General features: G+C 42.5%; 1 protein-coding gene across 5 annotated transcripts in view; it reads left to right on the forward strand.

The window, feature by feature from the left end:
* LOC139749181 (protein unc-13 homolog 4B-like) overlaps window positions 1-27,516 on the forward strand; it is a 407,928-nt gene that overhangs the window by 23,558 nt on the left and 356,854 nt on the right. For all 5 annotated transcript variants that reach the window (XR_011712899.1, XM_071662845.1, XM_071662842.1 and 2 more), the window contains exons 2-3: window positions 23,260-23,508; window positions 26,348-26,414. Coding sequence is in view for 4 of the 5 variants with exons in the window: in XM_071662845.1 (XP_071518946.1) it covers window positions 23,260-23,508; window positions 26,348-26,414 (316 nt within the window). In the remaining variant the exon portion in view is untranslated. The remainder of the gene's footprint in view (window positions 1-23,259; window positions 23,509-26,347; window positions 26,415-27,516) is intronic.

Consider the following 27,516-nt stretch of genomic DNA (forward strand, 5'->3'; position numbering starts at 1 on the left):
GAGGTGGAAAGATGGAGTGAAAAAGATTTTGTGTGATCGGGGCCTGAACATGCAGGAGGGTGAAAGGAGGGCAAGGAATAGAGTGAATTGGAGCGATGTGGTATACAGGGGTTGACGTGCTGTCAGTGGATTGAATCAAGGCATGTGAAGCGTCCGGGGTAAACCATGGAAAGCTGTGTAGGTATGTATATTTGTGTGTGTGGACGTGTGTATGTACATGTGTATGGGGGGGGTTGGGCCATTTCTTTCGTCTGTTTCCTTGCGCTACCTCGCAAACGCGGGAGACAGCGACAAAGTATAAAAAAAAAAAAAAAAAAAAAAAAAAAATATATATATATATATATATATATATATATATATATATATATATATATATATATATATATATATATATATAGTGAATTCTGGTATAATGAGACGCAGGGGAGCAGGTGTTTCAACAGGGAAACTGGACGTGCAGGTGGTGGTTCTTCGTATTATGATAACCATTAGCACAGAGTTGCTATTGTATGTTATATATCTTGTGAAATAACTTGCCTTTTCCTGATACAGTGGATGAACTATAACAATCTGTCCAGTAATGGCTAACGACAAAATGATCACGGAACACGAAGCAAAACAAAACAGATCCACAAGTGCACGAGTGAGGCAGCCGTGGGGGGGATGCTGCCATTGTAATGATAAATAAATGTAACTACTGCTGACAAGTCGTACTGTTTAAAGTTACTTATATGTAAATCCTAACTTACAACGGAGCTGTGCTCTATATTTTTGGTAAATATCTGAGCCAAGAAACTACCCTATTCTAGTTTGCATTAACAAAATGTATTTGAATTGAGTAGGCCTAGATTTGTAATAGTTTGGAATCTACTTACTTTGTAACGGAAGAGCATAATCATTTTCACATTGAAATGATACATGATATTCATCACCCACAACATTAGTATCACGTTTACTACAAGTACAATCTTCCCTTCTCTCATCTCGGTAACTACCTTCAGCAATTACTGGTAATTTATTGTTACAAGATCATGGCTCACAAAAATGCGGTTCCCTACCGTTAATGGTATAACATGTTCCTCCATACCATATACCTGTTTTACATATTCTGTAATTATTACCAACTGATTTAGGTAACAAGTTGTTATTCCACTATTGCATTTTTAACCTTGATTTAGTTGTCTTCTGGAAAAAATTGGATTAGTAATATTTTGCGATCCCCCAAGACATACCACAGTCATTACGTATGTTCTTAATACAAGCTATTCATGGTCAGGTGTAAACACAGAGCATGTCTGATTGCAACCAACATTTATACTTTAAATAACTCTGGTGTTTTGACCTAGAATTAGTCGCGATCGATAGCCAATCATTCAACATTTTATATATATTTGGAGTGGGTAGACACCAAGTTCTCCATACTTTATATCAGTGCTTGTGTTCTTGTGCTTTAAGAATTTCATTTGCAATAATTCCATCTCCCTTACGACATAATGACCCCATATTTCTGATGCAAAAATCATGATTGGTAACATCATAGTATTAATTAAACAGTTCAATCTTCATTATCAAGTGGCAAATCGAACTTAATTTGTGAATACACGAGTGTTGCCTGTTCTTTTAACTGCAATTTCCCTTTACGAAGCCTACGATTGTAATTAGATAATATTCCAAGATACTTGTATTTGCTTACTACTTGAGTGATTTCCCACCAGATTTAGAATTATATCTATTAGTCTGAACTCTGTCCATTCTGAACACTACAATATTTGCTTTGTTAAAATTTATCTCTAATGTCTAGGAATGTTGTTCTGCAATTTAGGAGGTAGGAAGGGAAAAAGTGTTAGGAAGAAGTGGTTGTACCTTTGAACAACGTCATTCCGCCGTTCTGCAACGCAACGTCATTGTATGATATACAGTATTGAAACATTAGATTAATGGTAAAGAATTAAGTTTGGGTCTGTATGTTTACGTGTTGTGCTTGACAATACCCACATGTCGTTTCTTAGGATTGTTCAGCAGCAGCAAACGAGGGCACGGTGTGCTTATTTTTGAAGTGAGAAACCGATTGATAAAATAATGAGTCCATTCATTGGTGACACACGATCCGGATTTCTACCAGAACACGATTTTCTTTTCGGATATGAATTTTACATTTCTGTTCCTCCGAGGGCCCAAATCTGATATGATTATAATAATACTGATAATTAACGGTTTATTGGATACAGAGGTTGAGGATTTAGAGAAAATATATTTGATAAAGACAATTGGGCTGTAAGAAAGTGGGTTTCTATCATTACACGAATATCGAATGTTATTCATAATGTTTACGAAGGTTGGGCTGGAGTTGTTCCTGTAGCGGAATGTACGAGCTCGGATGGGCAATATACGGTTGTGTGGTGCCGAACTGGAACCCAGGGACGAGGGATCTGTCGTGGCAGGAGGTGACGGTGGTGCGGTAAGCTTCTTTCCGAACTATCGACTGAGGTCCAAGTGATGGTTAACGACTGTTAAAAGTACCAGTGTGCTGAGTGCTTTATTTTTTTGTCGGAGGGTATAAGGTAGGCAAGCAAGGATGATCATACATGCCGTATTCTGCACCTCTCCTGGTAGGAAGGGTTGACTAGAGGTGAGTTTAGGGAAGCATCAAGTTGTGTAGATGCTCAAGTGTCATGGGCTTATAAGCTTATGCGTTGCCTGCCCGCGCACACTACTCTCAGCTGGCTTGTCGTTATTCAACCCCACAAGTGTTACAGAGCGTTTATGTCAACTAAGATATATTTTTTAAAGAGAACTGTTTAAACATTTTGTGAAGGAACATCACACTATTTCCCCGGTGCCGTTGTTTCTTTTGCTGTTAACGTGATATATATATATATATATATATATATATATATATATATATATATATATATATATATATATATGTATAACGTAATCAGCTTTAAATACACTCATTTTTAAATACACCCTCATTTCCTTCCGTTATTTACCATGGATGAGCAAGTTGGGAAGAGAAAGAATGGTGGTAGCTCAGCAAATGGCTCACAAACGACAACGATTTTAGCTTGCGCCAGTGTTGCCAGCTACGGCTAATTAGTTCATCTCATCGATGGAAGTTTATTTCATTACAGTTGTCAGGCAACATTTGATAATTATCTTGAACATTATCCCTGGGGATAGGGGAGAAAGAATACTTCCCACGTATTCCCTGCGTGCCGTAGAAGGCGACTAAAAGGGGAGGGAGCGGGGGGCTGGAAATCCTCCCCTCTCAATTTTTTTTTTTTTAATTTTCCAAAAGAAGGAACAGAGAAGGGGGCCAGGTGAGGATATTCCCTCAATGGCCCAGTCCTCTGTTCTTAACGCTAGCTCGCTAACGCGGGAAATGGCGAATAGTTTGAAAAAAAAAAAAAAAAAAATATATATATATATATATATATATATATATATATATATATATATATATTGTCCGCAAAAAAAGTTATTCCCTATACATTCTCAAACACGTAATCACACTTGCCTTCCGCAGTGGATGAGCCTTCCTGACGAATTTTCTGGAATCTTTTAACGTTATCAGAACTGGAACGAAAAAGTACCCTCTGATTTAAGTACATTTCGACTTCCAAAAGGCTTTCAGTAAAGTACCTCACAAGAGACTTTTACTTCGGCACAAAACACACGGAATTGGTGAAGAACTCTGTACATGGATCAGAGACTGGCTTACCGAAAGAAAGCAGCGTGTAGTATTAAAACGGCGAAGCCTCAGATTGGCTAAGACGTAACGAGTGGTCTGCCTCTGGGGTCGGTCCTAGGCCCATTTCTCTCAATAATTATACATTAGTGACCTAGAACTCGGTTTCAGATCTTAAGACCTCCAAATTTGCTAACGATACTAAACTAGGAGGTAGAGCTGTAAACAGGCAAGACTGCGAAATAAATCGTGGGTCTTAACTTACTAGCAGAGTGGTCAGACAGATGGCAAATGAAGTTTAATGTAATGAAAGTTATGCACTTTGGAGACAAGAATATACGTTACGACTACAAACTATTCGGAAACTCTTAACTAAAGTAAATGAAACGTATCTGGGAGTTTTCGGTAGCAACAATCTGAAATACACTAAACAGTGTCAAGCAGTAAGTAAAGAAAGGCACCCAAATGTTAGGTTTCATAGCTAGGAAGATAGACTAAAAGACATCCATAAAGAAATCTCTCACTTTATAAATCTCTAGTAAGAGCAAACCTTGAACATGAAAGTGCAGTATTGGTCCCCAGACTATAGATAAAGACGAGAAGAAATTAGAGCAAGGTCAAAAACACCCGACAAAATTGATCCCATAGAAATCTGGCAGACGAAGAGAGGCTAAAACAATTAGATGTCTCCTCACTTACGAGAACGTTGAGTGCGTGGTGGCGACTTAATCCAAGTGTTACAATTCTGAAAAAAGTTCGATAGAGTAAATCACGAACGTCTTTTTGAAATACAAGAAAATACAGCTAACAAGGCAAATGGAATAAAACTCAAAGTCAAAATATGTAGTACGGACGTGGGAAATAGTTTCTTTTCTTATAGGTGTGTTGATTACTGGACTAAGTTACCGTCGGATGTAGTGAATGCTAAGGCTATAAATGCCTACAAAAGTCGTTCAGACAAATATCTTATAAATTCAGATATAATCTGAGAAAAATAATAGAAATAAAATGTATAAACGAGAGCGTTAACGGGGACAGTAGAAAGCTAATGTGCAGCACCGGGAGTCGGTAATAACTTTAAAAAAAAGTGCTGAGCAGAATTACATTTTCAGGTATTTACATCTTTTTTTTCACCAGACTGCCTAGTCGTGGGCCAATTAGGCCTCCTGTTGTCTTTCTCATGTAAACTCGAGTAAATGGCAAGATTCCTAAGGTATTCCAGGTTCATTACTTGGTTCCATGGTATATGAGGCGAGGCACTGATGAGGTGTTGCAGGGAGCAGCCGCCTGATCCTGCGTGCTGAGCGCCTAGAAATCTCACGTGTATCCACATTGCCTTTGTCTCCAGGCGAGAATTCAGGCGTCTGTTTAGAAAGGGACGAGCCAAACACCTTGAAGCAAAGGTGGAAGAAATTCAGCGCCCAAGAGCGCAGTTCCCAAAGGAAATGGTAGCCTGGAAGAATAAAGAACATCGTTTCCTCAAGATAGCTTGAGGCACACCGAGGCTTGTTTCTGATGCTCACTCACTATAGAGAGGGATTGCTGGTGCTCACAGCATTAGAAACACTAGTCTCTGCGACCCTATAAACCAGGGCTATTCAGTTGGCGGCCCGAGGGCCTAATCCGGCCCTGGACGAGTTTTTATTGGCCCTTTGACAGACTCAGAAGAATTAGAATGAATTAACTGAATTATTTGAATTGCTAAAGAAATTTTGAATAAATATATTTTTATCGTGATCAACTGTATTCACTACCTAAACGAAACATGCGATGAATTGTAATAATTAGTTGAATGAAAAGTTTAGAGAAAAAAATGGAGGTGAAATAAATGTATGGCCCTTCCATTGATATGAGTTATAATCCGACTTTACTATAACCCTGCTATTATATACCTCAGCTATGTATCGCCGCCTTCGTAAATATGTAAGGTATGGGAAGCTGATATTTTTTTTTTTTTTTAGGACAGAATTATGCAGATTTACAGTGAAAAGAAAAAAACTGTCTAACTAAACCAGACTAAATGAAGTTGTACAGTTGGATGTGGGCCAACTGGCGCGCTCAGGAGTTGGACCCGGGTGGGCGCGTGCATGACTCTCGTTTAGTGGCACTATGTGCTGCCTAATGTACCCTGTGGTCACCTTGGCCTTAGCACAATAACCTAAGAGGAATGCAGTGTACCATTATGTAAACAAAAAAAGAAATGCAGGTGACCCGCATGCTTAGATTTCGGGAGGTAGCTGCACAGATTTACTTGTTAGGAGAAACTGGTGTTTTTTGGTCGGTTGCATTTAAGTTCACATTGATATCGTGTTCATCAGAGACACCTTATCATGTTTTGCAAATTGATAACGAGCTTGGTTTTCGTATATATTGAGAAGCCTCAGGATGGCGCGTGAGGCAAGGCAAGTGACCCGTTGTTTACGTCACTATTTTGGCGTTTATGAATCAAGTGTTGCTTGGTCAGTTTTAGGATGATCAGGTCTGGTACCGGTTATGAGTCGGTAATTATGTGGTATAGTACATAGTACATAAATCAGATTATGTGGTATAGTACATAATACCTAGATTAGATTATGTGGTATAGTATTGTATTATCTAAATCAGGTTCGTCTTTTTCATTTAAATCCAAGGCAAACATTCTTCCTTTGTTGTTGTTGTGTGGTACGCTGCCAGACACCCTGGCAGCGTACCACAAAATTCTACTTATGCAAAGAAATCTTTTGTGGATATTATGATGCCAGGAATTATTTGTGTAAAACTTCGCGAGGTGAACTTGCGAGTAGATCCCAAATTACACAGCTATGTCCAAAGGAGTCATTAAGTGGATTACTGATATCGATGTAATCCTTAATTGGAGGATTACAATCGTCCGTGTGGCTGCAGTTGCTGGTTAAGTGTTTATGTATTTAATTTTTTGTACCGTACGACGAGGAGGGAGTTTGCTTTCATGGTTGTCGGCTGGTTTATCTATTCCTGTTTGCAAAAATCTATGCCATTCACCGGTACGTATAAAAGTTGAGCAAAGTTAGAATACAAAGGAAAGAGGCAAGAGACGTAAATTGAGAACATGTCACTGACGTAGAGGCAAACGCACGTAGTAATGAAACATTTTGTTCTTTTCGAATGACCAGTTTACACTGATCACTTTGTTTAGGGTCGTTAGGATGTCTGCAGTTGATACATGTTGTCAATAAGTATTGATATATATTTAGCCATCACTAGATTTCTTAATATATGCTGAAGCATAATAAAAATCTCTTAAATGTGCTTTCTTGTGAATGAACAATATATTAGCAAGAGTTTCATATGGTATTTACGGTGTACGATCCTGTCTACCGTGTAATGTTACATTTACATTAATATGAGTCATGTAAATCGCGCTTATGCCCAGTATAATGGGTGAGGGATATAGAAAACGAAAGGGATACATAAAAATGAGATACATTGGTGGGATAAAGAACGTAAGGTTCAAGGCAAAGCTTGAGAGCGCTTGTGCTGGGTCTTGTGTTGCTATTGTTGTGGTTGGCCGGGCTCGGGTGACTGACTGCCAGTGGTGCAGGATGGAGATGATAATAGCGTAGTTTCCTGCATTAGTTGTAGCTAAAAGAATATGTTCAAACCGTTTGGGAAAGATGATTAGGAATAGATCATTGGAGACATACTTTATCGACACTGTATCTTTGTTAGAAATAATAAACTAAAGGGATGGATGACACCGAGAGTACATAATACTATTTCTATATGTAATTAGCCATATGCCTACATGATGTGGTTTTACTGGTTTAGTACAGAGACAATTATTAGTATGGCCTACCTGATGTGGTTTACTGGTTTAGTATAATGTCTTAATTATTAATATGGCCTACATGATGTGGTTTACTGGTTTAGTATAAAGTCTTAATTATTAATATGGCCTACATGATGTGGTTTACTGGTTTAGGATAAAGACTTATTTATTGATATGGCCTACATGATGTGGTTTACTGGTTTAGTATAAAGTCTTAATTATTAATATGGCCTACATGATGTTGTTTACTGGTTTAGTATAGACTTACTTATTAATATGGCCTACATGATGTGGTTTACTGGTTTAGGATAAAGACTTATTTATTAATATGGCCTACATGATGTGGTTTACTGGTTTAGTATAGACTTAAATATTAATATGGCCTACATGATGTGGTTTACTGGTTTAGGATAAAGACTTATTTATTAATATGGCCTACATGATGTGGTTTACTGGTTTAGTATAGACTTAAATATTAATATGGCCTACATGATGTGGTTTACTGGTTTAGTATAGACTTACTTATTAATATGGCCTACATGATGTGGTGTACTGGTTTAGCAGAGGTTCTTGGAACTGAAGCAACCAGCTGGCCAGCACCCAGCTTTTCCGTTGGTGTGGCTTGTTGGTGTGGGTTTAGGTGGGTGGGCAGTTCTTCCATATCTGCACTGGGGGTTGAGCAGTTCCCAAAAATGGTATTTCAACCAACCAGGAAGGGGACATGGCAGGTCATTACGTATATTCCCGTGTCTGGCGTCACAAAATAGAAGTTAAGAAAATGTGCATGATATGGTGCAAAGAGATAATGTATATAAGATACATTCTCCACATGATATATATATATATATATATATATATATATATATATATATATATATATATATATATATATATATATATACAGGCATTCGCCGCCTTACATATAGTACAGCAGTCTGAATATTAATGATGTGTGCTGGTGTTGAGCGTGGATGGAATAACTGAATGATATAGTAGATATCCTCCATATAAACCAGTAGGTACCAGGAATGTAACTGTTTACTCTGGTTATCCTTCATATGCTCTCGTTTTATATATATATATATATATATATATATATATATATATATATATATATATATATATATATATATATATATATATTGGAAAGGATCACAATTTTGCGTGTGATCAAGATATTCCTATGAGTCTAGGGGGAAAATGAAACACGAAAAGTTCCCAAGTTCTTTTTCGTGTAATAATCACATCATCAGGGGAGACACAAGATAATGTGATAATCACATGTTTACCAAATGGCGTCCTAGCTTCGTCTCTTCGATGTATATCAACTGGCTGTTATATTTCTCTCTTGTGTCTCCCCTGATGATGTGATTATTACACGAAAGTGCACTTGGGAACTTTTCGTGTTTCATTTTTCCGTGGACTCATAGGAATATATATATATATATATATATATATATATATATATATATATATATATATATATATATATATATCCCTGTTATAGGGGAGAAAGAATACTTCCCACGTATTCCCTGGGTGTCGTAGAAGGCGACTAAAAGGGGAGGGAGCGGGGGGGCTGGAAATCTTCCTCTCTCGTTTTTGTTTTTTGTTTTTTTCTTTTCCAAAAGAAAGAACAGAGAAGGTGGCCAGGTGAGGATATTTCCTCAAGGGCCCAGTCCTCTGATGTTAACGCTACCTCGCTAACGCGGGAAATGGCGAATAGTATAAGATAAAAATGTAAATATATATATATATATATATATATATATATATATATATATATATATATATATATATATATATATATATATATATATCAATCCACTGACAGTGGATTGAATCAGGGCATGTGAAGCGTCTGAGGTAAACCATGGAAAGTTGTGTGGGGCCTGGATGTGGAAAGGGAGCTGTGGTTTCGGGCATTATTGCATAACAGCTAGAGACTGAGTGTGAACGAATGGGGCCTTTGTTGTCTTTTCCTAGCGCTACCTCGCACACATGAGGGGGGAGGGGGATGGTATTCCATGTGTGTCGAGGTGTGCGATGGGAATGAATAAAGGCAGACAGTGCGAATTGTGTGCATGGGTATATATGTATGTGTCTGTGTGTGTATATATATGTGTACATTGAGATGTATAGGTATGTATATTTGCGTGTGTGGACGTGTATGTATATACATGTGTATGGGGGTGGGTTGGGCCATTTCTTTCGTCTGTTTCCTTGCGCTACCTCGCTAACGCGGGAGACAGCGACAAAGCAAAATAAATAAATATATATATATATATATATATATATATATATATATATATATATATATATATATATATATTACCTGTAGTCCGGCCGGCAGACACTTACATAACCACCTTGTGACCTGAATAGCAAGTGATCGATAGGGTAGGTTGGCAAGTTGGTGATTTAAAATAACTTCTCGACTGAGACGGCATCCTTCCCCCCCCCCCCTCCCCCCCCGAGAGACTTCTAAAGTGGAATAGCTAGAGGGAGGGGGAGGGGGGTGGACTAGGGGTGTTCCCTCCTCCTCCACCACCACCACTTTTATTGAAAGAAGGAGAATCCGTAATGCCCACATGGTCATACTGGGAAACGAAACCAAGGCACAAGTTGAGGAGGGTGTTCGATGGGTGTGAGTTGGTGGTTTCCTTGAAGAGTGGGATGTTGGCTTGGTGGTTGGTTAGTTTGTCGAGTCATTAAAAGACTTTTTGGTTTGCTTATTCGTTTGTTCAGTTCATGGTCCACCAGCTGATTTATAGCAGTGAATGCGTTTGACACCGTTGTGAGGGCAGAAATATAGAGAGGTTAACGAAATGGAAAAAAGAAAGAGACAAAAGAAAGGAATTTACAGTTTCTGGAGGAAGTGAAAAACGTTTCTTTTTAAATGTGCCAGGTCATAGTTATTGGGAAAGCACGATAAGGAAGAGAGTTCCAAAGCTTCGACGTGCAGGAAGAGAAAGTTATCAAAACGGCCCACCCTTGAGTTGCCAACGGCCACATGTGACGCAGCAGCTTGCCGAGTGTTGCGTGGTCTTGCCAGTGGTGGGGGGCACACAAGCAGCCGGCTCTCGGGAGCGGAAACCAAATTAGTACTTATAGAAGAGGAAAAGTGAACCAACGTTGCGGCGTAGGGCAAGGAGGTCAAGTTTGTAAGTTAGCCTGGGACATTTTATAAGTGGGACCGCTTCCAACTCTGTCCAGTAAGGATGTGGAACTGGAACCGTGAACTTGTTTGTCTGGTTCTGTGCAGCCTAAGCTTTGTACTTACCCGCAGGATTACATCTGTGTGTGTTCAAGGATATGCTTAACTTTATTCTGGAGTTCACATGGGTTGTTTGGTTGTGAGTTGGAATTGATTTGCGTAGGATTGCAGTGGTTACATTGTGAGAACTTGATAGATGACTGATCGTTTTTCGTTGGTTGCAATAACGTGTTGCAGTTGGTTGATAGTTAGTTGTGTGGGTTATAGTTATTTGTTGGGTTATGTCACTTATTGATTGATGGGACGTGGCAGGCTCGTTGTGTTGATTTGTTAGGGCGTCCGTGGTTTGAAAAATCTCGTCTGTGGCGGATTTTGTTTCATTGTGAGTTAGTGTTTAGGTTTCAAGGAGCGGTAGGGGTTGGGGGTGAGGTGGGAGGAGAGCAGTGATGAACATTCTGTTGGGTTGAGGGATGAGGGTGTGGTGCTGCAACCTTCCTAATGTTAAAAAGTTGGTCTTTCGTCGGGCAATACGTTGTCATTGGGGGAAATTTTGAGTATTACTTATTATTACTTATTATTACTTATTACTTATTATTATCTTTAAACTGGTGACATCCTCGTTGTGGTGTCGGGCAGGGACACGACCACGTCTTACTGGTAGGACAATGAGGCCTCATACAACACCCTCCCCCCTCCTTTCCCCCATCTCAGGAAAATAGTTGAGATTGGCCCCGGGTGGCTGGCGGGTGGGGTGCTGGCGGGCGGGTGGGGTGCGGTGTCTAGTGCGTGATGGGTCTTCAGCATTGCACATGTCGTACAACAGCATGGTGCTCCTCGCACGGTGACGTGTGTCGTAAATCCCGGTGTATGGAGTGGTTTGGTAACCCCTGGGGTCAAAGGTTAGGTCGCCAGTCTGTGTATTGTCAACATTGTCGGATGTTGGAAGGTGAGTCAGCTGAGGTATATGGTCTTGACGCTGGCCAACACATCGTCTGGACCAGCTAACGAGGGATGTGGGTTCTGCCACCCCGATACACGTGACACAATTAGAATTTATCCTTTTTTTCTCATCCGATATTTAATATTAGTTTGGAGCGGTGCTTTACAGCCGGTAAAATAGCCACTGCTTGTCGTATAATGTACATACAAGAACTAATTAATGTTTCTACCCGGACGCTTTTGTTAAGACACACCGGGTTGTGTTGTGGTTATTTATGAACTGAGACGAGGTGTCCGCCAGGTTAGGTGAGTCGTATGAGGTGGGATGTATATAAGCAGATGGTCGCCATATGTTTGGACCTGATCATAGCAACATCTCGGTGTTATTGTCCATGCAACACATCCTCCACGAAACTTCCAGCTTATGGTGTGTGCGAACTGAAGAATTACACGACACATTGGATTAGTTATACGAGGTGTAGATTATATTTGCAACGTGAATCAACCCATAGTTTCCCTTTAAAGCGCGGAGGAAACAGACGTCTGGACCTTACGTCACCGTCTCACTCGCGAGCGACCTTGAATTTGGCGAGGATGAGCAGAGTTGCAACACAGCACCATAAGAAATCAACTAAAGTAAACTGATTCTTCACAGGATCTTGCATGATTTTTGCTCCTTTATGTGACAGGATGTAATTTCACCGCCCGTTTATTAAGTAACATTCACACGCTTGGTATCTGGCGGTGAATAGATATGGCAAATGACGTCATGAATTCTGTAGCAGTCCAGGTTGATAGATGTCTCGCGGCCGTCGTGAGTTACCAGTTATAGTATTATGGCAGCCATTTCTTTCGAGCCGCAGTTTCGTGTATTGTTTAGTATTTCGTGGCCCCAAACAACAGCATCTTACTTGTTACAGATGTATTGTGATCAACTGCAGCTTGTGGGGTGATGTGTGCTCGGAGGATCAGAATTTCAGATCTTGGCCCAGTGTGCTGTTTCTCCTGAGGTGTGTGTGTGGCCACAGAGGGGGTGGGGGATGGTTGTGGTTTGGGCAGAAGGCACACCAAAGATGGTTAGTTGGTTATGAAGGCTTTATTAGGCCTATCATTTTGCCAGGTCGTTAAGGTCATGTTACATCCCCATCCGAAAAATCTTCGTTACCTTTATATATTGATTGTAAGGTCCCATACTCCTTATTATGTATATGACCCATTTGTAAGAGTAAGAATATGATGTACTAATATATGTAGGTTTATAGTGCTAGTTTCTTAGTACACAAAGTGCTGTAACCTGTCTAAGGTTATAGCAGTGAGTAAAATTTTCTTTAAAGATTATGTTTAACTTCATACTTGGAGGTTGTAGGCATTTTATTCTAGTGTATATCGCCGGCGGAAGTTTACACACACACACACACACACACATAAGATGGTTATTAGACGTGACAGCACTTGTGTAAAACTCTCCCCGTAACCCACCGCACAACGTATTCACACACTGGGATATTGGATCGAAGGTTTGCTTCCTTGCCAACGCTTCGCTAGGTTAAGTTAGGTTTGTATCGTAATTAACCGACCCTTAGGTGGACGTATGTGATTAAGAAGACTGAAAGGTATTTGCTTGCTATGATATTGGGTATCTCTTAGTAGAGTATATGTCCCTGATATTACTATCTTTTTCCAAGTATGTATATATAAAGTGTTAGAGTGATGTAGCTAAATGTGGTTGATTTATGTACCATTGTTCTGATGTACAGGTGCCAGTAACGACAGTGAAGAGTGTAAAGGTTTTCATTATACGTCGTTAAAGTAGCGTAAGTGCGCCTGACCGCCAGATGGCTGAGTGTAACTTAGTCACATGGCGTCTGGCTGTCTCTATTGTTCTAGTGCTTGGTCTGGCGCGGCCCCGCGCGGTGTGATGCAATGTCGGGTGTATCAACCAACAACCATGAGCTGCTGGCGGAGTCCTTTGTTCGCTCATGGCTCGTGGCGAGTTTTGATGCTCGTTGATATTAGCGAGACCGTTCTTGGTGCCGATAAAAACGTTCGTCGTGGGACTATCTATGTACATCATAGATTGTAGAGATGTTGACTGACCTACGTTCTTTTCACTTTTTGACGAGCAGACACAGCAACCACCGTCAGGGGGGATCATTTTTAACACCTTCTTGGCAGGAGGATGTAAACACCAGCCACCCCCCAGGAAAGAACTGTCGTTCAGTCTTCGGTGTGTGTTGCATTGATGCTCGTAAACCATCCTACATCCTCCCTGACAAGTTTGCTGGTCTTTATATCCGTCATGTAAACAGTGCTATTGCCCTTGATGTCCGCTGAATGAATGAATGATGATAAAAAAGGCCCTTCCAAGGAAAAAAAAAAAGGGGGGAGGACCTTAGGAGAGGGGGAAAGAGCAAGAGTTGTTAGAGGAAGTGAATTTTAGTAGGAGGAAAAGAGCGAAGCTTGCATCGAGTTGAGAGGATAGCTAGGACAGAGATGATGAGTGGAGGGCGAAGGAGTTTGATTTTTCATTTTTTTTTTTTTTAAGGGTATAGGAGATGGATCATATCTCTGGCAGACAGACGCTGATTTTGCCAAGATGGAGTTCCCTGCACGGATCTATAATATTTTTTAGTTTTTAATTTTCAGTATATGGGCACTGGAAGTTGTTCAGGTTGAACATTGAACATGTAGTCTGGGTGATCTATTCCCAGGAGATTATTGAAATAATCAATCCAGTGAGTATGGTGTATTTCAAATCGCTCTACTCGTCTTTCGAACAGTTTCTTCCAATACATGTTTAGTGGAGGCAGTCGCGCCCTCTCGTGGAGTTCCTGGTGAACTCGTGCCATTTGCTGTTAAAAACCCAACGTAGAGCATTATTCTGAAGTATTTGGGGCGCACGGATGTTGAATTTGGCTCCGAGTTCAAGAGCTGAAGGGGTGTTGGTGATAAGTGGTCGAATTAATGCTTTACAGAGGTGCAATTTGGTTTTGAATTGCTCTTCTCTAAATCTGTACTATTTCGCGAGCGCTGCTCCCGCAATAGCCGCTCTAGATTAAATATGATGGTTCATTCGCAGGTGAACATCATGATTTAGGCCCAGTTCAGTGTTGGTATTTGAGATGGGTGTGAGTAAATGACGGTGTATACAGGATTGTAGTTAGACATTACTTATGTTGTGTCTCTGACGTACGTTAAAGTAGGATATGTTGGATTTTGTAGGATTTGACTTAATCCTCCATTTTAACTCCCAAAGCGAGACGTGGTCAATTTCCTCTTGGGTTTTACTGCTTAAGTGTGTGAGGGATGTGGCTCTGATCAGTTGAGTAACGTCATCTGCATATTGGAGAGTGATGGAGTCCAGGTGGGTAGGGTTGGGAAGATCATTTGAGTACACAGAGTGTGTAAAGAGTAGGGGGCCAGCACGAAGCCTTGAGGTACACCGGCATTGAGGAGGAGGTAGTTTGAAAAGGAGTTTGTCTTTAATTCGGGTTTCCCTGTTGCAAAGATGATTAGAAAGAAGTTTAATGGTGGGTCGTGGGAGTTGAAATTGGGTGCTTAGTTTGTACCTCAAGCCATCGTGCCAAAAAGTGTCAAAGGCTTTCTCAGCGTCTTTTGTGATGAGGGCGGTCATTTTGTATGTCCGCGTGTTGTTTTTTTTTTTTTATGTAGGTGGTGATTATGTTGAGTTCATCTTGTGTGGAGTGATGTTGACGAAAGCCAAACTGTTTGTGTGAGAGTAGGTTGTTGTTTGTTAGGTGTTGTGTAAGTCTGTTATTTAAGATTCTTTCCAATGTCTGTAGTTCATTGGGTCTCTGTTTGATTTGTTGGGTTTAGGTATCATGGTGGTTGTTGCAGTTTTGAAAGCCGCGGGGAAATAGCCTGAGGTTAGTGCCGCGTTGAAGAGGGAGGTTATGGCTCTAATAGGGCTGTCAGGGAGGTGGGTAAGTAGTTGGTAACCAATGCCTGAGTTACCTGGAGCTACTTTGGGCGATTTCAGGTGGAGGACTTTGACCTCGCTCGATCTTATGGGAGTTGTGAGAAGGTGGTCGTGTGAAAGCGATTACAGATGTATGATCTGTTGTGGGTAAAAGTGACTGGGTCTGTTTTGTATGTGTTGTGTGACAATTAGAGTGTTTTCGTACGCCAGAGGGTGAAGGGAGGTGAGGGTGAAAGATACCCTCCCAGTGTTTTTGAAAAATGTTGGCGATGTCTTGTGAGTTATGGTGTAGAGTGTTGTCATTTAGCCCATTAAAGTCTGTTTTTGGTATTCCTTTGAGTTTCCGGATTCTGCTTCAAAGCTCCTTAGGAGATGTGATTCGGTGTTGTTCTGTTATGGTGATTAGAAATTTCCAGTGTTTATTGTGGTCTTGTCTGAGGCTGTTGAGTGTGTGGTTTCGTAGGGAGGTGAGGATCCCACCGTACTAGGCCCAATTGATGTCTGTTGTGCTCAAACCGTCGACGATAGCACGAGAGGAGTCATGTTGTTTTGGGAGAAGGGAAGAATGTGTATTTTGAGGTAAATGGAGATTTTGGGATAGAGGCGTCAGCTGCGTGTGTGATTGTTTCATGCATATGTTCTATTTCTGTGTCTGTTAGTGTTATTGGGTGGTTTTCATAGTTTGTGGTGTAAAAGGGCCGTTGGAGAGGGTGTCTTTGAAGTTGTCCCAGTCTACTTTTTTGTAGTGGTAGTGTGAGGGGTGATGGGACGAGGATAGGGTTAGAACGAAGAGGTGAAGAAAGAGAGAGGGATGTGGTCGGAACCACACACACTGGTCCTGGAGACAAGATATAATGAAGGTATTTACTGGCTCTTTTGGAGAAGACAAGGTCGGGTCTGCGTTTTCCTCCTGGGCCAGTGAAGACGATGTGGAAGTAAGGTCTTAGGAAGTTAAGACGTTTGTAGGAGTATAAAGCGAAGAAGTCATCATCAGCGTGAGAATTCTTTCTGTTGTGGTGGAAGGTTCTGTGTTGGGCGTTGAGGTCAGCTAGAAGGTAGACTGGGACATGTGAGTGTGTGTGTGTGATTGAATACTGTGTAAAGATCATGGAGTGGAATGGTAGGGTTGGGATCGAGAGTATATGTAGTGCAGAAGATAATGAAGTCATGTATTTATCTTAACTGCTAGAAAGTGTTCGAAGCGCCATGAAGTGGTTAGGTATTCGTGTTCTCACTAGTGTTGCGTGTAATAATGGCGATTCCATCGTGTCTACCGTCTGGATGTATACCCTTAGTGTCTAATTTTGTACCCGTTGGTGATACATGTGTTGTTCAGTATCACAACATCGGGTCTTTTCTCTTCGAGGAAAGTAGCAATCAGATGACGGCCACTGTGGCAGCTGAGCACATTAGATTGTAAGATTTTTTCAGCATTTCACGGTTTTTGGAAGTTCATGGGCCTTCTACATTCTGTGGTCGATGACGGCCGTTGGCGTCCCGTTGAAGTGTTTCATGTGAATCATGGTCGTGTTCTGTCTTGTCTTGGGTCGGGATATTTCCGGGAAGGTGGGGTGTCAGGGAAGGAGGTGGGGGGTTGGAGAGGGTCATTGTCGACGAGTTGCATGTCGACGGCGACCGTAGGTAGGTTGTCTGGTTGCGTCGGCAGGTTCAGGTTCCGGGGCTCCCGTGGGAGAGTTAGGTGCGGGAGGAAGGGAGGGGGAGGAGGGGAGGGGAGAGGGAGGGATTGGGGAGTGGAGGTCCGGCGGAGGGGAATGTCGAGGTGGTGGAAGTTGTGAGGGTGGATGTGGGAGAGGAATTGGTAGGTGGAGAGACGGCTGGGTTGTTGGTGTTGGGTTGGTGGGAAGGGGGTTGGTGGATGGAGGTGTGTTACGGGGGTGCTGAGGGAGGGGGGTGTATTGGAAGTTGGGAGGGTGACAAGTTGTGTTGTTTAGGGGGGAGAGTTGGAAGTGTTTTGGGGGGTTTCCTGGGATACATCTGCGTCAGGGGTCAGGGAGGCAGGTGAGACAGGGGTCTGGGAGGAATGGTGGTTGGTGGCGAAGGTGAGGACAAGATGGATGCATCAGTATTATTAGCAATGATGATACATAATGTGCATAATGTTTCTTGGTTAACTGGTCAAATCGTGGCTTGGATTAGGATTTTGTCTAAATCGTTATCCTTGCTCAAGCATATTTTTAAACTGGTATTTATTAATGGGGTATTGAACAACCCTATTGTGACGGACCTCAGTGGTCTTGAACACAATAGTTAGTGGTTCGAACGTGGAAGGAAGGAAAAGGGGGGAGGGGACTATCGGTTTTAAAAATTTTTCATCGAATGCCAGGAGGCGTGTTGGTGACATCATTGTCCTAAATGCCAAGGAAACGGAGGTCAGGGACCACGACCCCCACTCCAGCGAGGCCCCTGCACTATCTCAAGGGTAACCCTGGAGGCTCGGCGGTACAAGGTCACGGAGACGTAAGAGTGTGAGTGAGGATCTCTCCACCCACACCTTTAGGTGAGAACAGGTCCATTCCAAGCCTCCTCCGCTCCTCAGGAAATTATTTTTCCACGACGGGCTGGGGTAGTAGAGATTGCTCAACCCTAACGGTCGAGAGATGATGGACGGTTAAAAAAAAATGAAAAAAAAAAAAAAAGGAATGAGAAAAATGGACTAGTGGCAACGCAGGAGGTGGGAGTGTGCGGCGAGGGTGGTGAGGTAAGTGTATTGTCCCCTTGCGTGAATCGTCCACCGTTGTGCCGGTGGTCCGTCCGCAAGTTATAACACAGTGGAAGCGGGAAGTCAACTCTACCAGAGCTGTGTCACCGCAGCGTACGGAGAAGGAGTACAGAGAGTCGCTCTGCTACTTCGAAAGCTGTGGGTGACCCTACTAAAAGGGGGGTCGGAGAGTTACATAAAACTAAGTGCATTATACAACTGTATTTGTTTACCTCGTGTCGTTTTTTTATCGTCACGCTCTCGTTCGTTCGTCTTCAAACTCAACCTTTTATCATTAAGACATCCGTGAGTAGAGCCACAAATGGAAACGGGAGCCATAAATTGAAAGGAAGGTATGGTTAGGCAAAAGCCTCGTCGCATGTGAATTGCAGATCGACTTTACGGAAATTCAGATACACGGGAAGTTTTACCAGGCTTTGACAACTCCCTCCCAGTTATGTTGCACGTACGGTCGTGGGTATGGCTGATGGGTATTTACCTGCCAACATGGCTTCATGCTACTGGATCGGTTGATATAGATGTAATACACACTTCATTATCGTCAGTTTGAAACTGTGTTACGATGAGTCGGAAAACTGACACAACTACTTAACTCTAATGTAAAATACTTGTACACAGCAGTACATTTGTACACACACATGTACAGTAGATGTTGAAGCTTGCGTTATTACACCTGACGCAATACATTCTGGCTTTTCACTTTTGCTTGTGACAAGGTAACGTTATTTTTCCCCCCTACAAACACATTTTGATAACGTGTGACGTGTGCAAGCCGCGTGAAAGATATTAATTTCTTAGGCAATATTTAGTGTATTTAATGACCCATATTGACTGACTATCGTAAAAGAAGTATTTTTAAACACTGACGAGTTAGTCATGAGGTTGGCAATATTGTGTCTGGAACATTCTCTGTCGCTCACCCGGGACGTCCAGACACGGTGAGGGGCCTCAGGCACACAGTCTCCCCCCCCCCCTCCCCCAATTGGAATGGGATGGACCCTGGTCATATTTTTTAAGGTTTTTAGGTGATGATATACCCAGAATACGCTCTATACTTGCCTTTAGCTAGCCATGTACCGTACATCCATATTATCATTGTGATATCCTTAGAATAAAACTGGCATATAGTGATGTGAAATCAGGAAAGAAAATCTTGTTTCAGAACGTACGAAAAAAAAATCCAAATTAGGACTGCAATGAACTCATAAACAAAGTAGGATGCATGTCAGGTATTGTTTGATGATGTGGAAGTGAGGATGTACGCTTTACACACAGCCGGAGGAGTGTGTATGTGATGGGATCTGGAAGACCAGAGAGAGAGAGAGAGAGAGAGAGAGAGAGAGAGAGAGAGAGAGAGAGAGAGAGAGAATCAGGCCTGGACCCTTGAACGATCCTGATCCTTGGGACGGGCAGGTGTCACCCGCTCAAGCCCTTCCTCCCTCCGTCTCGCCCGGGGCCTGCAGCTGCCGCACACAACTCTCGCTCGTCACGCTCACACGTCTGGCAGCCAAATATAACTCCGTGGTCGTTTGTCATTAACTTTACCCGTCGTTTAGTTGTTAAGGATTTGGACTGGAGATTGTGTGGGTGGAGCGAGATGATGGTTAACGAGCCGAGAGCAGCATGTCCGTTGCTCAAAGTCGGTTTCGGAGAACAGTGGCTCAGCCGACGTGACTGGACAGGTCTCACACTTGGGCTTGAGATCTTAGTGGGATAGACAAAATATGGTTAGGTTTGATGCCTCCAGGACCCAGTTTGTGCCTATCCCTCTAACTGGGATTTCTCTCAACTTTCTCTTTTACTGGTTCTGTAATTCCACCTCTTGACTCATTGAACGTACTTGATATTACTGTAACATCCACTCTTTCTTGGAAACGCAACATTACGAAGATGCCTAATTCTCCCGCCTAAGAAAGTGGGACTCGTATTGACATATCTCAGTATCTTTTCTTCAGAATAGTTTGCTCCGTTTGAACAAAGGATTGATTCGTCCTTGTATGATGTACTGCTCTCACATCTGGGATGGTTCTAGCTCTGCATCCTTACTTGACAGAGTTGAGTCGGAAGCGGTCCGACTTATAAAAACTGTCCCAGGCTAACTTACAAACTTGACCCCCTTGCCCTACGCCGCAATGTTAGTTTATTTTCTCTCTTCTGTAGATATTGCTCTGGTTTTTGCTTTGCAGTCTAACGATGAAATAACCAACCACCCAACCAGCCAGCTGGCAAACCAACCAAACATTCTTCCAACCATCTTCTATCACTTTCTCCTTCCAGGTTTTCTTACCCATTTGTTCTCCAGACCCACCATATGTTGTCAACTTATCCTTTGCTCAGTTGTTGTCATTATCAGGTTGTTATGAACGAGACGGTGAAGCAGCGAGGTTTCCACCCGGGATCTAATGTTATCGTACTTTTATCATCTCTTCCGTATATGCTTTTATCACCGTCACTCACAATAACCTGTTGTAAAATCCTTACCATTACTGATGGGGTCTCATTATGAAAATGGTATGATTTTCGTAGAAATCCAGCAAATTGAATTATATATATATATATATATATATATATATATATATATATATATATATATATATATATATATATTTGTGTATATGATGATACACCGCTGGTAGCTGATTCGGGTGAGAAACTGCAGAAGCTGGTGACAGTTTGGTAAAGTGTGTGAAAGAATAAAACCAAGAGTAAATGTAAATAAGAGCAAGGTTATTAGGCTCAGTAGGGTTGAGGGACAAGTCAGTTGGGAGGTAAGTTTGAATGGAGAAAGACTGGAGGAAGTGAAGTGTTTTAGATATGTGGGAGTGGATTTGGCAGCGGATGGAACCATGGAAGCGAAAGTGAGTCACCGGGTGGGGGAAGGGAGCGAAGATTCTGGGAGCGTTGAAGAATGTGTGGAGGCGAGGATGTTATCTCAGAAAGCAAAAATGGGTATGGTTGAAAGAATAGTGGTTCCAACAATGTTATATGGTTGCGAGGCATGGGCTAGAGAAAGAGTAGTGCGGTGGAGGGTGGATGTGCTGGAAATGAGATGTTTTAGGACAATGTGTGGTGTGAGGGGGTTTGATCGAGTAAGTAATGAAAGGGTAAGAGAGATGTGTGGTAATAAAAAGAGTGTTGTTGAGAGAGCAGAAGAGGGTGTATCGAAATAGTTTGGTCACATGGAGAGAATGAGTAAGGAAAGATTGACAAAGAGGATATATGTGTCAGAGATGGAGGGAACGAGAAGTGGAGACCAAATTGGAGGTAGAGGGATGGAGTGAAAAAGATTTTGAGCGATCGGGGCCTGAACATGCAGGAGGGTGAAAGGCATGCAAGGAACAGAGTGAATTGCAACGATGTGGTATACCGGGGTCGTCGTGCTGTCAGTGGATTGGACCAGGGCATGTGAAGCGTCTGTGGTAAACCATGGAAAGTTTTGTGAGGCCTGATTGTGGAAAGGGAGCTGTGGTTTCGGTGTATTACACATGACAGCTAGAGACTGAGTGTGAACGAATGTGGCCTTTGTTGTCTTTTCTTAGCGCTGCCTCGCGCGTGCCCTGGGGGTAGTGGAGTTGTCATTTCATGTGTGGTGGGGTGGCGGTGAGAATGGATGAAGGCAGCAAGTATGAGTGTGTACGTGTGTATATATGTATATGTCTGTGTATGTATATGTATGTATACGTTGAAATGTATAGGTATGTATATGTGCGTGTGTGGGCGTTTATGTATATAAAACCAGTCAATAGATTATACATGTGGTGTATCAAGCAGTTGTTGGGGGTGAGAAGGACAACATGTAATGATGTGTGTTTATTGGAGTTAGGATACCCTACTCTACGTGCACTTATGTTAAGCAAACGTAAATTTTTCTCGATCAAGTGGAGGGAGAGACGCTCAGTGGAAGATGACCCTTTAGCTCATTCGATCAGTACAGAACTTACTTATGATCACAACACGTCTCGCTATATCCATGACTTACTGGAAAACGAGGTAGATGATGTACACATTGCTCTGATGGATTTGAAACAAAAATCGTTAAACTCATCATCAAACAGAACTCAACTTTATTGTTCCCTAAATCCAAGTCTTGTAACACATGACATATATAAATTGAAGACAGATGTAAGAGAGACAGAGCGAATGTCATGGTCTAGGTTGCGTTTAAGCGCTCACTCCCTCGCTGTGGAGGAAGGGCGTTGGAACAGGCGAGGGAGGAGGGGCAGGTTACCATTGGAGGAGCGGCTTTGTATATGTGGAAATATTCAAACCGAGAAACGTGTTATAGAACAGTGCGCAATGTCTACCCAGCTAAGACGCCAGCAGTTCGGTATTACTACCATGCAAGACTTCTTTGTAAATAGGATGGATCATAAAAGTGTATGTCATGCTAGTCATGAAATTTTGAACCTATATGCCTAATTGTGTTCGAATATGCCAGCTACTATGTTTCTCTTATGTTTTGTATTGGGTGTCTTATGTTTAAGTCATTATATATGAAGTATTTTCCATTTGGACCATAATTAACGTTTTATGTTATGGTGATAATGGTTTACTTTTGGTTTCGGTATTTTTTTTTTTTAGAAATTTGTGACTTATGTGATTCTGTGGTCAATAAATAATCTAATCTATATACATGTGTATGTGGGTGGGTTGGGCCATTCTTTCGTGTTTCCTTGCGCTACCTCGCTGACGCGGAAGACAGCTACAAAGTATAATGAATATATATATATATATACTCTTTTGTCATACATATTCGCCGTTTCCCCCGTTAGCGAGGTAGCGTCAAGAACGGATGACTGAGCCTTAGAGGAGGGGAAAAAATCCTCACTTGGCCCCCTTTTCTGTTCCTTCTTTTGTAAGAAATAAAACCAGGAGGGGAGGATTTCCAGATCAGCTTTCACTATGAAGTGAACGCCAGAAATATGACTCTCTGACGCATTTGCAGGCCGAAGAGCAGTTGGTGGACGTGTTCTACTCCACATTCCACCACGTGAGCGAGGCCGCAGGAGGAGGAGCCTCACCAGAAGGAGAAGGAGGAGGAGGAGGAGGAGCCACAGGTGGACCCGACAGCGGCGCTGAGGATACCCAGTCGTCGGGCATCAACATAGAGGAACTCCGGAAGGAACTGAGGGACATCTTTAAGGTGGACGATGACACGATGGTCCGGGTCGAGGAGGAGGTCCGAGCCAAGGAGGTGAGTGACGTCACCTTCGCATCCCACGCCGTCTGTGGTGTGGGCTGACTGCTTCCCACGCCATCCATGGTGTAGGGTGACTGCTTCCCACACCATCCATGGTGTGGGCTGACTGCTTCCCACACCATCCATGGTGTGGGCTGACTGCTTCCCACACCATCCATGGTGTGGGATGACTGCTTCCCACGCCATCCATGGTGTGGGCTGACTGCTTCCCACACCATCCATGGTGTGGGCTGACTGCTTCCCACACCATCCATGGTGTGGGCTGACTGCTTCCCACACCATCCATGGTGTGGGCTGACTGCTTCCCACGCCATCCATGGTGTGGGCTGACTGCTTCCCACGCCATCCATGGTGTGGGCTGACTGCTTCCCACGCCGTTGATGGTGTGGGCTGACTGCTTCCCACACCATCCATGGTGTGGGCTGACTGCTTCCCACGCCATCCATGGTGTGGGCTGACTGCTTCCCACGCCATCCATGGTGTGGGCTGACTGCTTCCCACGCCATCCATGGTGTGGGCTGACTGCTTCCCACGCCATCCATGGTGTGGGCTGACTGCTTCCCACGCCATCCATGGTGTGGGCTGACTGCTTCCCACGCCATCCATGGTGTGGGCTGACTGCTTCCCACACCATCCATGGTGTGGGTCTGGGGGACTGCTTCCCACGCCATCCATGGTGTGGGCTGACTGCTTCCCACACCATCCATGGTGTGGGCTGACTGCTTCCCACGCCATCCATGGTGTGGGCTGACTGCTTCCCACACCATCCATGGTGTGGGCTGACTGCTTCCCACGCCATCCATAGTGTGGGCTGACTGCTTCCCACACCATCCATGGTGTGGGCTGACTGCTTCCCACACCATCCATGGTGTGGGCTGACTGCTTCCCACGCCATCCATGGTGTGGGCTGACTGCCTCCCACGCCATCCATGGTGTGGGCTGACTGCTTCCCACACCATCCATGGTGTGGGCTGACTGCTTCCCACACCATCCATGGCGTGGGCTGACTGCTTCCCACACCATCCATGGTGTGGGCTGACTGCTTCCCACACCATCCATGGTGTGGGCTGACTGCTTCCCACACCATCCATGGTGTGGGCTGACTGCTTCCCACACCATCCATGGTGTGGGGTGACTGCTTCCTGGTGGTTTACGATCAGTGTTGGCTACACTGTAAAGACCCAACACCCATGTTCAGGCTAGGTTTCGCTAATACCCTCCAGATTTATTTACTTTTTTGTCATCTTAAGTTTTGATGATAAAAAAGAATCAATTTTAGGGTTTATAGCTTATGTACATGTTGGGTGATGAAGTTTGTTAAGATATTGTTTGAATTTAGTTTTCTTAGTTGGATATGATTATTAGAAAACGTCATTTTCACTGAATAGGATCTGAAGTTCATATCAAGGGTCAGACTGTCAGCATGTACCATATATATATATATATATATATATATATATATATATATATATATATATATATATATATATATACATATATATATATATATATATATATATATATATATATATATATATATATATATAATTCCAAAATCCCGAACAGCATATAAATTTGAAATATATTTATTACATATGTTTAGTGATAAGCAAATTCGGTGAATTTATACTAGTAGTAAAGTAATAACTAATAATTATTCAAAGATGTTATTTTGAAATCCATATATATATATTTTCTGTGAATTTGTTGAAATAAGAAATTTTTTGCATACCACAAAAATACCCTCTTCCTTTGCCACCTTTTCCCAAGTTTGCTCACCTCTGGTTTATGTCGTAGGAGAAGAAGAAGAAGAAGAAGAAAAGAAAAAGCCACAGTTGTTATATTGTTTATTAGTAATCTTAGAATTTTGCTGTGGTATCACAAACACGGACATACTCTTGAGATCTGCTCAACACAGTTCCTTGAACTTGATGACACAACCATTTGGTTATGACGTTTTATTGTTTGCATCATTTAGGTAACCTTATCCCAAAAGACTAAGGGTACGAGAAGGGGGGAAAGGAACGAACAGAAGAATTTACAAAGCTTAAGTTAGTCAATACAGAGTTGATAGAGAGGTGACTGGCTGTCCCACTTGGCGAAGATGATTTTTGATCCTTGATAAGACATTAGTGTTGGGTAAGTTGGCGAACGGAAATACAACCATGAAAATGTCCCTCCGTTTGCCGCTGGAGGGAAAGGTTGTGGTCGTCGGCAACTCTTGGAGGAGAGAGAGAGAGAGAGAGAGAGAGAGAGAGAGAGAGAGAGAGAGAGAGAGAGAGAGATCTTGGGAATGTGGTCAGGTCTAGGGGGAGGAACGCAGCAGGTCCTGAGGCTCAACCTTCTCCTTGATCAATTAATCCTCAAATGTTGTCTTCACAGAAGGTCAACACGACTTTGTCTTCATCTGAAATGATGTAGTATTGGCTCTCTCTCTCTCTCTCTCTCTCTCTCTCTCTCTCTCTCTCTCTCTCTCTCTCTCTCTCTCTCTCTCTCTTACGCTAGTCTGAATCAGTTCTCACATGATGTAGTTTGTCTTCATGTGGAAATGATGAACGTAGTGTTTTCTGGAGAATACTTCGAGTGGCTGAATATTACACACAGTAACATTATGACACTAGAGGCCAGGAATGTAGCTCGTGTGGGTTTTATTTTTATTAAGTCTTATCAATTGTACGTTCATTGGGGAAAGTTATGGAGGAATTGACCAGAATCTGAAATTCCAGCAAGCCTGTTATGTGTGATTTAATTTTTTTTCTCGAGTGTAAAAAAAAGAACCGAATTTAATATATATTGACATTAATCCAGGTTTAACTCTTTCTTCCCCCAACAGCCCCCACAGAACATGGTCCATATTACCATCCACGAGGCAAAGGATCTGCGACCAAAGACATCCAAAGGCAAGTTACCCTTCAGTTTTGTTATGGCGTGAAGACCGTCCTTGTATGTACACCATGGACTGGGAACACACACCTCTTGTTGGTGGTAGGAGTAAGTGATGTGGTAAAAACCAAAGAAAAAATAGTCCGTCAGTTAACTAATAAGAAAAAGAATTATGGTTCATAGAAAACGGTATGAGGAAGAAAACGTTTTGTTCTTTTTGCTTACGTATACATTATTGTTGTTCTACCATTACATAATGACAACGATGTAGTGTATTTTTCTAGAGTGAACAGTGCTTTATTAGCTGAATTTTCACTTGTACAACAGTGCTCTATGACGAAATTAAAAGAGGTGTTAAACAAATCTTTAAAAAAGAAAAAACGTCGGGTGACGGAAGTCATATGTTTAAATTAGATCACAATTAATGTCGGCTTTACATATAGGTCAACCCAACCCAGGGGTCTTGTGGATGGTAGACTAATAACGGCTTAGGATCTCTGTATCTCCTTCAACACTTCCTCTCTGTAGCGGCGTCAGAAGCGATCTTTACCTGCCGTGGAGAACCGTTGTCTTCCTCGCACCTCTTAGTGTTCCATCTGGCGTCCTCGACCAACATCTCTTGCCTCTGCTACATGACAGGACTGAGGTGTGTTGCCTCCTCCCTCAGCATATTGTTGACGACTGCTCCAAGGTGGTGTTAACCCGCCGTAATACCATCAGCTGTGACACATGAGGCTTTTGTGAAGCAGTTTGTAGAAGACTTCCTCCTCACTCTCCCCTCCCACACACACACACACACACACACACAGAGTTCCTCGATAGCCTCCCACCACACACGCAGTCTTCCCCCCCCCCCCCCACACACACACACACACACACACAGTCTCTTGGTAGCCTACCCTCCCAGCACAGTCTCCCGTTAGCTTCCCCCCCCCACACACACACAGTCTCCCAAGGCTTCCCACACACGGTCTCCTGGTAGCCTCCCCACACATGCAGGTTAACTTAATGTTAAGGTGACTGTGATGATTTTCGAACCATCCCATACTGGAAGCAAACTCTTTCTTGTGACTTGTCTCTCGTACTTTACTCATCCTAACTTGGTTTTCTTGTGCACGT

Source organism: Panulirus ornatus, chromosome 6, assembly GCF_036320965.1.
Source record: "Panulirus ornatus isolate Po-2019 chromosome 6, ASM3632096v1, whole genome shotgun sequence".
Taxonomy (NCBI): Eukaryota; Metazoa; Arthropoda; class Malacostraca; order Decapoda; family Palinuridae; genus Panulirus; species Panulirus ornatus.